The following is a 12,806-nucleotide window of genomic DNA, read 5'->3' on the forward strand; positions in this document are numbered from 1 at the left end:
CATCTCTTTAAAGAATGCTGATGGAATCTGGATCGGGATTGCATTATATCTATAGATCACTATGGGTTGTATTGATGTTTTCACAATGTTAAGTCTTCTATCCATGAGCATAGTATATACTTCCATTTATGTAGGTCTCTTTTGGTTTCTTACAATAGTGTTTTATAGTTTTCTTTGTATTTTACATTCCTGGTTACGTTTATTCCTAAGTATTTTATCTTTTGGGGGCTACTGTAAATGTATCATTTTCCCGATTTCCTTTTTGGAGTCCTCTTTGTTAGTGTAGAAGAATCCAACTGATTTTTGTATGTTGATCTTGTACTCTGCCACTTTGCTGAATCCTGCTATTAGTTCCAGTAGCTTTCTTGTAGAATCTCTGGGATTTTCTATGTGTACGATCATATCATCTGCAAATAGGAATTGTTTTGTTTCTTCTTTACCAATTTGGATGCGTTTTACTTCCCTTTCTTGTCTTGCCTTATTGCTCTGGGTAAGACTTCCAGTACAATATCGAATTTTAAGACTGCTGATAAAGGGCATCCTTGTCTGGTTCCCATTCTCAAGGGGAATGCTTTCAGTCTCTCTCTGTTGAGAATGTTGGCCATTGGTTTTGTATATATGCCCTTAATCATGCTGAGGAATTTCCCCTTCTACTCCTATTGTGCTGAGAATTTTTATCAGGAATGGGTGTTGGATTTTATCAAATGCCTTTTCTGTGTCAATTGATACGATCATGTGGTTCTTTTCCTTTGTTTTATTTATATGGTGGATTACATTGATTGATTTTCTAATGTTGAACAATCCCTGCATGCCTGGTATGAATCCCGCTTGGTCATAATGCATTATTATTATTATTATTTTTGATATAGTCTTGGATTCTATTGGCTAGGATTTTATTGAGGTTGATTCTTTGAAATTACATAACCATCATGGCAGAATTAGCTTTGAAAGAATCCTTTAAAAAGGTAAGAGTTCTAGATTTGAAATATAACAGAATAAAGGCTAGTTGAGCATGTTAAAATGGGGAGTAAGACAGAAATTCTACAGGTGTAAGGCGTGGGGGGAGGAGGACTTGCATAAGAAACCTAGGTAGAAAGAAAACCAAGATGATGACAGCCTGTGGGAGGAGGAATGTAAAGTCTTAAAAGGACAGGAAGATTCATCTGCATGATTCGACAATCCAGTAGTCTGTGAATGTACTTAAAAAATGAAGAGAAAAGGAGATTTAGCCAGCATTACGGCTAATTAGATGAGAAGGACTTCCACATGGAAGTTTAATCACAGGATTAGGATATTAAGGAGATGGATCGATCTCCTTCCTTAGAGAGATAGTCCTTCCATTCCACCACACAGTCAAAACCCCAACTCTGGGTGAATTCAACTGGTTCTTTCTGGCAACTGTCCTCAGATTGCTAGGGAAAAAACAAAACAAAACATACTTTACATAATGGAGCCACTATAAATTCATGGTGACCAACCTCAACAAAGCCTTCAATATTGTCTGACAATTTATTTCCCTAGAAAATGCTCTCATTTTTCACAATGACTATTTCAAACCTTTTCTACTTTTCTTAAAACTGTTGAGACTCCTACTCCCCAACCACCCTGAGCAGCATGGTCATCTACTTCAAAGTTACCATTAGAAGAAAACATCCTCAACTTTTTGTCACTAGATTTTCAAATCTGTTTACACATCCATCCCTTTCTCTTTTCTGAAGAGGCAGCTTCCTTCCACGAATGTTAAGATTTATTCCTCCCTCTAACCATGTCAGTGATCCTGTCTCCCTGTTTGGTTCCTTACACAATCATGCACCATATAACGTCCATTTGAGCAATGTCCGACTGCATATACGTCCATGGTCCCGTAAGGTTATACAGGCATACCTTGGAGATATTGTGGGTTCGGTTCTAGATCACTGCAATAAAGCAAGTCATATGAATTATTTGGTTTCCCAGTGCACATAAAAGTTATGTTTATACTACACTGTAGTCTATTAAGTGTGCAATAGCATTGTCTAAAAAAACAATGTACATACCTTAATTAAAAAATACTTTATTGCTAAAACATGCTAATCATTATCTGCACCTTGAGTGAGTTGTAATCTTTTTGCTGGTGGAGGGTGTTGCCTCGATGTTGATGACTGCTGACTGATCAGGGTGGTGGTGGCTGCTGAAGGTTGCGGTGGCTGTGGCAATTTCTTAAAATAAGACAACAATGAAGTTTGCTGCATCGACTGACATTTCCTTTTACAAAAAATTTCTCTGTAGCATGCAATGCTGTTTGATAGCATTTTACCCACAGTGGAACTGCTTTCAAACTTGCAGTCAATTTTCTCAAACCCTGCCACTGCTCTCAACCAAGTTTATGTAATATTCTAAATCCTTTGTTGTCGTTTCAACAATGTTCACAGCATCTTCACAGTAGATTCCATCTCAAGAAACTTCTCTTTGCTCATCCATAAGAAGCAACTCCTCATCCGTTAAAGTTTTATCATGAGATTGTAGCAATTTAGACACATCTTCAGGCTCCACTTCTAATTCTAGTGCTCTTGCTATTTCTACCACATCTGCAGTCACTTCCTCCACTGAAGTCTTGAACCCCTCAAAGTCATCCATCAGGGTTGGAATCAACTTCTTCCAAACTCCTGTTAATGTTGGTATTTTAACCTCCTCCCATGAATCACAAATGTTCTTAATGGCATCTAAAATGGTGAATCCTTTCCAGAAGGTTTGCGATTTACTTTGCCCAGATCCATCAGAGGAATCACTAAGGCAGCTATAGCCTTACAAAATGTATTTCTTATATAATAAGGCTCAAAAGTCAAAATCACTCCTTGATCCATGGGCTGCAGAATGGATGTTGTGTTAGCAGACATGAAAACAACACTAATATCTTTGTATATCTCCATCAGAGCTCTTTGGTGACCAGGTGCATTGTCAATGAGCAGTAATAGTTTGAAAGGAATCTTTTTTTTTTTTTTTTTTTCCTGAGCAGGAGGTCTCAATAGTGGGCTTAAAATATTCAGTAAACCATGTTGTAAACAAATGTGCTGTCATCCAGGCTTTGTTGTTCCATTTATAGAGCACAGGCATAGTAGAATTAGCACAATTCTTAAGGGCTCTAGGATTTTCAGAATGGTAAAAGAGCATTGGCTTCAACTTAAAAGTCACCAGCTACATTAGCCCCTAACAATAGAGTCAGCCTGTCCTTTGAAGTTTTAAGGCCAGGCATTGACTTCTCCCCTCTAGCTATGAAAGTCCCAGATGGCATCTTCTTCCAATATAAGGCTGTTTTGTCTACACTGAGAATCTGTTTACTGTAGCCACCTTCATCAGTTATCTTAGCTAGATGTTCTGGATGCCTTGCTGCAGCTTCTACATAGGCACTTGCTGTTTCACTTTCCACATTTACGTTATGGAGATGCTTTCTCTCCTTAAACCTCATGAACAAACCTCTGCTAGCTTCAAACGTTTCTTCTGCAGCTTCCTCACCTCTCTCAGCCTTCACAGAATTGAAGAGTTAGGGTCTTGCTCTAGATTAGGCTTTGATTTAAGGGAATGTTGAGGCTGGCTTCATCTTCTATCCGGATCACTAAAACCCCCTCCATATCAGCAATAAGGCTGTTCCGCTTTCTTATCATTCATGCGTTCACTGCAGTAGCACTTTTAATTTCCTTCAAGAACTTTTCCTTTGCGTTCACAACTTGGCTTACTGTTTGGCGCAAGAGGCCTAGCTTTTGGCCTCTCTTGGCTTTCCACATGCCTTTCTCACTAAGCTTAATCATTTCTAGCTTTTGATTTAAGATGAGAGATGTGTGACTCTTACTTTCATTAGAACACTTAAAGAGGCCATTGTAGGGTTATTAATTGGCCTAATTCCAGTCGTGTCTCAGGGAATAGGGAAGCCCAAGCAGAGGGAGACAGGGGAACGACCGGTTGGTGCAGCAGTCAGAACACACACAACATTTACCGATTAAGTTTGCTGTCTTACATGGGCGTGGTTTTGATGCCCCAAAACAATCGCAATAGTAACATCAAAGATCACTATCACAGATCACCAGAACAGATATAATAATGAAAAAGTTTGAAATATTGTGGGAATTACCAAAATATGACAGAGACATGAAGTAAGAACATGCTTTGGAAAACTGGTGCCGACAGACTTGCTTGACGCAGGATTGCCACAAACCTTCAATTTGTAAAAAAATGCAGACCTGTGAAGCACAATAAAGCAAAGGAGCAACAAAACAAAGTATGCATGTGATGGAGTTCTGAAATCCCAATTGGAGAATGGGATGTAATAGACATAACGTAGTGAACCCAACAGCTTCCCACACGCAACATGCGTATCTCATGTCTCTGGAATATAAAGCGATTGCACTGCCAGGAGTATAATGGTACGGTACATATATAACCTATAATACATTTGTCTTGATAGTCATAATAAACTCCTGTTACTGGCTTATGTATGTACTGTACTTTCTATTGTTATTTTAATGTACACGTTCCCTACTTACAAATAAAAAGTTTACCGTATAAGTGTATGCTTTGACTCGTAGGCAGCAGCATCCAATCTTGTGTATCACGTGTCTCTTCAGTGTTACAGCGTTATCTGATTAACTTTCTTTAAAAAATATGACTGTAAAGTGCATCATGACTCCCAAAGGCAGCAAAACCAGTGCAAGTGGCAAAGAAGTATCGATTTGGAAGTGAAACAAAAGGTATCCCATATAGCTTTGCTAAGTCTATAATATGGTGTTCGCACAATGTCCAAATCATGTAACATCGTATTTCATAGAACAAATCGTGGATGTTAAGCAACACGTGACTGTATTAGTAAACCAGGATTCTGGGAGTCATCCTCAACTCCTTCCTCTCTAATCACTAAGTCCAGTGTATTCCACATCCTAAATATCTCTTGAATCTATCTCCTCTGCCACCACCATTTCTTACTATCATCTGTCACCTGCTATAAAAACTTGACTGGTCTGCCGACCTCCAATCTTACTTCTAATTCATTTACCCTCTTGCAGTCACAGTTAGCTTTCCAAAATGATATTGATGATTACGCCATTTTCTCAATTTTATTGTATTTTATGTGATAAAATACAAACTTCTTAATATGGTTCCTAAGATTTTCTCATAATTTGCTCCTGTCTACTTTTCTATTTCTAGCCACTCCACTACTTGCATACTTTGTACCAATGATATTTCAATTCCTTCAAAGCATCTCTCTCATAGCTCATATCCAAGCACACCTGTTCCCCTTGCCTGGGAGATTGTCTACCCTCACTTTCAATTTGTCTGCTTAGGTCCACCTCAAACCTTAGGTCTCCACTGAAATGCCATTTCTTTTTGGAGGTCTTTCCTGGCTCCCCAGACTAGGTTTGGTCTCTGTGCTGAGTTTCCCTAACATAACATTCATTGTTCTTTGTTAATTTATCTGTATGCTCAGAAAGTAGGGCTCTGTCTATTCACTGCTGTGGCCCCAATACCCAGTGGTCTCAAAACTCTGCAGGCATCAAAATAAATTAACAAATAAATAAATAATAAAAATAAACCACTAAGGATAAGTGCTCCTTTATCTAAAATGGTCTAGATAAATAGTTCATATAAACTTTCTTTAAATTAAAAGTGTAACATTTCATGAATCTCATAGATAAGAATAAAACAGACCCTTTAAGTAATATTGGAAACTGTTACAACAACTACTGTGATTTGACGGCTCTTGCGTCTCTTATATTGTGTGCAGGCCAGAAAGGTGAATGGGAAATTTTATTACTTCTGGAGACATCAGTATCCTATATCAAAAGCAGCAGTATTAAAAAAGATAGCCTAAAGGCAGGATAGGTCCCTAAATAAGAAATTTATCAGAAAGTCTTTGAGTACAACACACACATACACAAGGAACACATTTATATAGATACTATAAAAATATTCAAAATTATTACCATTAAACTAATTTATCTATTACAGAAAAGAGAAGATACTATAAATATCTTGAGAAGGATGACTTCAATACATGCTCAGTTGTGCTTAGAAAATTTTTTTTCTGAGGGGAAAAAAAGGCAGAGCAGCTGGCCTTACAATAATGAGAAAAGGTACTGATAACTAGTCTTTTAAAAAAAAAAGTCTCTGAAATGTTCATTCAAGGCTGGTATTCATTCTTTATTCAGAGGCTGGTTGTCAGGCTTGAAAAGCAAGAGATTACTGATGCATTCTACAGACGAGTCATGGAGAACATAAATTTGTTCTTAGTACAGCAGTGAATAAAGGGAGGAAAAGGCTTATTCTTTGTATTACAAGGGTCCTATGCATTCCATTTGGCTTCATTAAGATGATTTCTATTAATTAGAGTTATATAAAGGAGCTCTGGTGGTGTGGTGGTTAAACTGCTTGGCTGCTAATCAAAAGGTCAGCAGTTCGAACCCAACAGCCGCTCCGTGTGAGAAAGATGTGGCAGTCTACTGCTGTAAAGATTTACAGCCTTGGACAGCAGTTCAGGGACAAGGGCCAGAAGGCAGAAGGGGACAGGAAAGCTGGTGATAGGGAACCCCAGGTTGAGTAAGGATAGTGTTGATGTGTTGTGAGGTTGTTAACCATTGTCATAGGGCAACATGTGTACTAACTGTTAAATGAGAAACTATTTTGTTCTGTAAGCCTTCATCTAAAGTGAGAATAGCAGCACAATTGGAAGAGCGCAGTCAATGTCACTGAACTGTGTATGTAGAAATCTTTGAAATGGTGTATCTTTGGCTATGTATATTGTCACCAAAAAAGAAAAAAAAAAAAAGGTCGAGAAGGGATAGGGTTGACATGTTGTGGGGTTGTTAACCTATGTCATAAAACAATCTATGTGTACTACTGTTTCATGAGAAACTATTTGTTCTGTAAGCCTTCACCTGAAGTACAATTAAAAAAAAAAAAAAGATTTACAGCCTTGGAAACCCCATGGGACAGTTCTACTCTGTCCTGTAGGATTGCTAAGAGTTGGAATTGACTCGACAGCAGTGGGTTTGGTACAGTTATATGACACAACTTAGAAATACCATAATTTGATATTCTATTTTCATTAGTTCAATGTAGCAAAGCCATCTTTAAATCATGATATTGCATAATTTATATCTTGCATTGCATTTCTATTCCTTTTTTTTTTTTTTTTTTTACTAAGTAGATATTACAGAGATCATGGATTCTAAAAGGAATTTCTTGAACTGTTTAGGAGCTTTAAATTATTTTATGCTTGTTTCCATTTAGGGAGGTGGTTTTTTAAAAAGATGGGGTCAAGATGGCTATCTGAAGTCTTCCTCTCGGTAAAACTACCCAAAAGAGCATTAGAAAATGTGTTTTATGTCCAAACTGAACTGCTACAATTGAACTTGTTCATTGTTTCTGTTCTACAAACACTACAGGTCATTAATTATCTGCCTAAATCTCCAAATTATCAAGTTACCAAGTGACCTCATGTATCAGCTGTTTATTGTCACAACAACGCTGTGTGAAATAATGTATCTCAAAATTTAGGCATAAAAAGTATATTAAAAAAAATAATCTTAGGCTTACCAAAAAACCCCCACAAAAAACCAAACCCGCTGCCGTCAAGTCAATTCCAACTCATAGTAACCCTATAGGATAGACTAGAACTGCCCCATAGGGTTTCTAAGGAGTGGCTGGTGGATTCGAACTGCTGACCTTTTGGTTAGCAGCTGAGCTCTTAACCACTGTGCCACCAGGGCTCCACCTTAGGTGTAAGACAATTTAATTTTGCTTATGAGTTTATGGGTCAGTGAGCAGTTCTTCTGGATTCGGCTGGGCTAGACTAATCAAAGATAGCCTCAACTAGAATAGCTCTACCCTATGTGGTTTCCGCTCTTCCAGCAGACTAGCCCAAGCTTATGCCCATGGCAGAGGCAGTTCCAAGAGAGAAGGAGGAAGCTGGAGTTTGCAAGGTTGCTTGAAACCTTGACTTAGAACTGGCACAGCTCACTTTTGCCCCATGCTATTGGCCAAAACAAATCTCAGGGACACCCAGATTCAAGGACATAGGATAAAACCCATCTCTTGATGGGAACAGCTAAAAACTGCATTACAAAAGGGGTAGACACAGGGAAGGATGAACATTGCATTCGCTTCTGCAATCAAGCTACCAAAATCTCATATAGTCTTCTCTTCAGACTAAGTAATCTGATATGAATGGTGCTTTTCTCTCCTCCCATCTGGACTCTGGAAATACTAACAACTCATTTTCTCATGGCGAAATATAACTTCAAGAAAACCGTTGATACACTGAAGTCAAGGTGTACTGAAATTAGATGGCAGGTTGAGATTTTAATTTAAGAGCAGAAGGAGTTGAGATATATTGATTTTGTAAGCTTAGGAAAAAAATGATATAAAAGCGACCTTACATACTAGACAATATGAATCTGTATAAATAAGAGAGAATTATATAGCTTAAGTTTTTTTTTTAAATTTTAGTTTACTAGCTATATATTTAGAGCCTACTTTATAGTATTTGATAAATTATCAGAAAATTTTATTGAAAGAGAAATGCCCATGAACCTTTAAAATGAACCATTTATTAAATCAGACTGTTATTCTTAACAGTTATGGAAGTTACATGTATGTTTAAGTCAGAGTATTTCACATGGAAAAATTTTAAACTCTTACAGGCAAGCAAAATTGTACCACACAATATATAAGTGGGAAAGGGGCACTGCTAAACATTCAAATAAGTATTTAAAAACAATAAAACAATAATTAAACAAGAATTCAAGCATTCCTTTAAGAGAATTCAACACTACAAGCTAAATGTACTTTCTGAATGTACTCATAAAACCAAGGCAGTGTTTCTTCTTGTAAAACATATGGCAATGTAATAAGGCTCATTAATAGATGCAGCTGCCCTCAAGATTCAATCTCAGTTGCTTTCTTTAAATTAAAATTCACAAAGTGCACAATTAATATATACAGAAAAACTGAATCTGCTACTCTAACAACAGCTATCCATGCTTAATACTTAGTGGTTTATTTGATCGAATTATGTCTTTTCTGGGGAAAAAATATGATAAGCCACTATAAAACATTTAGTAGCCACTATAAAACATTTAGTTGAAATTTTTTTCTTAGAAATCAAAGATCATGGAGGAAAGGGTTATTTAACAAGGAAAAGAAACCAGAACACTAGAATGACCGAACATTTTCAAAGAACAAGCACCACAAAGGACATTTGCATTCAGTTTTGTAATATTTATCGATGCATTTTTCTTACTCCAACCAATCTACTTCATCAAATTCTGAATCATCTTCTGAATCACTATATTCCACAGCAATACGGCGAGACAAGATGGTGGCAACATCATTTTCAATGCGTTCATGTTTAGCTTCCTGTTCACGCTGTTCTTCTACTTTGCGTAGCTGAATACCTGATAATAATAAATCCAAACCATTAAGTATTTTAAACCAAAATACTAGATGCTAGACACTATTAATCATCTGGAATAAAATTACACATAAGAAATACTAAAAGTAAAATATAAAGCCGGATCTATTAGAAAGAATTAGAAGGAATCATTTAGAGAGGCATCAACTCTTTCATTATCTTATCCTCTGTGATATTAGCTCGTGAGATATCAGATATTTCAGTGAATATCTACAGTTTATTTATCTATTATGGCCTACTGTACCTCCCTGTTTACCACCGCCTAAAAACTTAACCAGGTGATACAGTTCTTCTATTACCTCTATAGTCAAATAAATTAAAAACTGTTGGAGTACATTTTCTGCAGCTTTATTCCCTTCAGTACTTCAAGGAAAGAAACTATTATTCATTCGATAGTCTTTACTGCCTGGCATACAGTAGTTATTTAGAAATGCTAAGGGAATCAATGAACGAATATGAGAAGTCTTTCTTTTGTTACTAAGGGAGGAACTTAAGTCCTTTAAAGGCCATCTGGTAGAGCACCAGTGTCAATGATACACCAAATGAACAACCTTAATACTGAAGAAAACACCATTTTAAAGGAGTTAATATACCTATCAGAAATAATATAAAGGATTTTAACTAAATATTCTATAACATTTAAGCCTGGTATTTTCAGTTTCTCATTTACTCGAGAAACATTTTAAGAATCCCTAATTAAGTATGAAAATAAAGTGATTAAATGTGATATATTTTCCTAAAAATGATTTTAAAATACAAACTGGACATAGTTTTGCTTTTGAAAGTCTAATTGTGCAAAAGCATAATGATCTAAAATTTTACAAATGGGGAATACAATATTGTCTCAAATATTTAGAATATTTCTAATGCTACTACAGTAATGTTATTAACAGCTCTGAGAAAATTACCTTTTCGTATTGCTTCCAGAAGTACACTCCTGGCATCACTGATTACAGGTAGGGTTGATGGATGACGCTTTGGCTCAGAAGCAGGTATAACTTGTGATGGAGGAGATGGAGGCATTAATGGAACATGGGGACCTGGAGCAGTAGGTGGAGTTGGATGTAGCCCAGAGGGAGGATGAGCAAGAGCTGCAACTGTGACAGGTGATGATGGTCGAACGCCAGGAGGAGGCAGAGGAGGCGGTGGTGGGGGAGGAGGCAGCCCCTGAACTTCACCTTGTGGGAGTGGATGAACTGGTACAGTCTCACATACTGGGGCAGCTCTAGCTACTGGAGGAGAGGGCTGCACTAAAGGAGGTGCAACTGGAGGAGGAGCTGGGTGAAGAACTCCAGGGGCAATCTGAAGAGGAGCTGGCGGTGGTGGTACTGCTGGAGCTTGCAAAGCAGTGCTTGGAGGTGGAGGTGGGGGAGGTACTGGTGGGGGAGGAGTTGAAGTCATCGAAGCTCTTAATGAAGAAGTTGACAAGGCAGATGGAAGAGGTGGTGGAGGAGGTGGGGGGGTGGGGCTCACAAACACAGGTGTTCTGCCTGTAGCTGGTGACTGAGGACGATTTTCTATCAAACCTGTAGCAGAACTGAAATGACAAAGAGATCCTAGCAAGTTATTAAGAGAAGAACCTAGAGAAAACCTAACTGCACAAATATAAATGACTATCAGTAACTATATCAAAGTAGATGCATTAATAAGTTCCTACAGAAATTTTAAATTCTTCAGCAGTATTTAAAATGAATTCAGAACTAAAATTATACCAACAAGAAAATTAAGAGGTGGTGCTTTTGTTTGTAATATTCTAACCGGTCTCATCCTCTCATCCAACTGTCATATATGGCTCAAGTACTGTATGCTTAAAATGATAAATAAAAAACTCAATTCTACACTGTGATACGAGTTTCTGTAACGACTCACCATTTATCACGTTATAATATTTGTAGCAGTACTTGTGGCCAATACAATGCTGTATTTATATTGAAACTATTAAGTCATTTCAGTTAAATCAATAACAATGAATTAAAAACCACAAAAGGAAATTTATGGTCCTCTTCCCTCCTGAGTGAGGAACATCAAATGAGTCAGTGACAGAAGGTTAATTTTTTTAACTAAAAATTATAAAGCTGATCTCTATTTCTCTATTAGAAAAATTTCTCTAAAAGTTCTCTATTACAAAATTTATAATTTGGTTAACTGACAAAATTAAACTGTAAAATATCCTTACCAAAAAATTATTAGAAGCACTGTCTATTCTATCTCAAATTTTTAGAGTACTTCCCCTAACATCAAATTAGCATTCACAGCCACATCTTTGGTTTTTGTTTCTTAGCACCTTAGATCTATCCTTTTTACCACATTCCAAAAATTTCTCCATAATCTGATTACTATACTATACTACACATCATGTGCTTGATACCAAAGCTATAACAAAATGAAACACAATTTAATCTTTAAAGTAAATTCTTATTAGCTGAATTTTCTCAGGAGAATATGTCAGCTCTTACTACAGTCTGGCAAATTATCGCCTACAGGCCAAATCTGACCCACTCCCTGCTTTTGTAAAGTTTTTCTCAAACACAGTCAGGTTCATTTGTTTCTGCATAGTTTATGGCTACTTTCATGTAACAACAGCAGAATTTGAGTAGTTGAGACAGAAATTATACGGCCCACAAATTCTAAAATATTTACTATCTGGTCCTTTAAAGAAAAAGGTTGCTGATTCCTGAGAGAAAACATCATGTGCTTGTCTCAACATACCTGATACAGGTGGGTATGGGTTTCGCATCTCCTGCTCCGTGCACTGGTGGAGGTGGAGGTGGTTCGTGTGGTCTCACTAAGACTCTCTCCTCAGCTCTAGTCAGAAGTTCACTCATCTGACTAAATGGCAAGGCAGAAAGTGAATAAGATCCATCCATATGATCCACATATGTCTGAGGTCTAAAAAACATACACGAAATCAGTGCATTTTTCTTGACTTACTGGTGAAATGAAGTGTTCTGTATGAGATATTTAAGGGTCATCCTTTGAATGCCAATATTTTAACCACTTTCAAGAAATTTCTTTCAGAAAAATATTATATAAATTCTGCTCTTGAAACAGAATGCTGCTTATAGTGTAACCTTTCCTTACTAATTTAATTTACTAAGATAATCATTATTTTATTATTTTATAATGGAGTACTAACTAAACTCATAACAAGGAAAATACTACACATATAATCTTATAAAAAAGAAAAGAAAATTAATTTTTAACCAACTATGTTCAAAGCTATTTGTCTCTATTTCATTTTTTTCTTTACGAGAAGATACTAATAACAGAAAGCTGGGGAATATAAAAATTGGAATCTTCTACCACTACACTAGGGTATCTTGCTGCATTCTTAAACCTGAAAAACTTCCAAAAGTCTTGTACTCAG

The 12,806-nt window shown here is 36.8% G+C and overlaps 1 protein-coding gene across 2 annotated transcripts in view; it reads right to left on the reverse strand.

Annotated features, from left to right (window-relative positions):
• Positions 1 to 8,555: 8,555 nt before the first annotated feature.
• Positions 8,556 to 12,806, reverse strand: part of WASF1 (WASP family member 1) — a 100,914-nt gene continuing 96,663 nt past the window's right edge. Inside the window, exons 7-9 of one of the 2 annotated variants that reach the window (XM_004372460.1) lie at positions 12,149 to 12,328; positions 10,348 to 10,976; positions 8,556 to 9,422 (exon numbers count right to left, since the gene is read on the reverse strand). In XM_004372460.1, coding sequence (XP_004372517.1) covers positions 9,265 to 9,422; positions 10,348 to 10,976; positions 12,149 to 12,328 — 967 coding nt within the window. In that variant the 3' untranslated portion in view covers positions 8,556 to 9,264. The remainder of the gene's footprint in view (positions 9,423 to 10,347; positions 10,977 to 12,148; positions 12,329 to 12,806) is intronic. The other variant, XM_004372461.1, reaches the window with a different exon arrangement.

This window comes from Trichechus manatus, unplaced genomic scaffold (assembly GCF_000243295.1).
Source record: "Trichechus manatus latirostris isolate Lorelei unplaced genomic scaffold, TriManLat1.0 scaffold00017, whole genome shotgun sequence".
Taxonomy (NCBI): domain Eukaryota; kingdom Metazoa; phylum Chordata; class Mammalia; order Sirenia; family Trichechidae; genus Trichechus; species Trichechus manatus.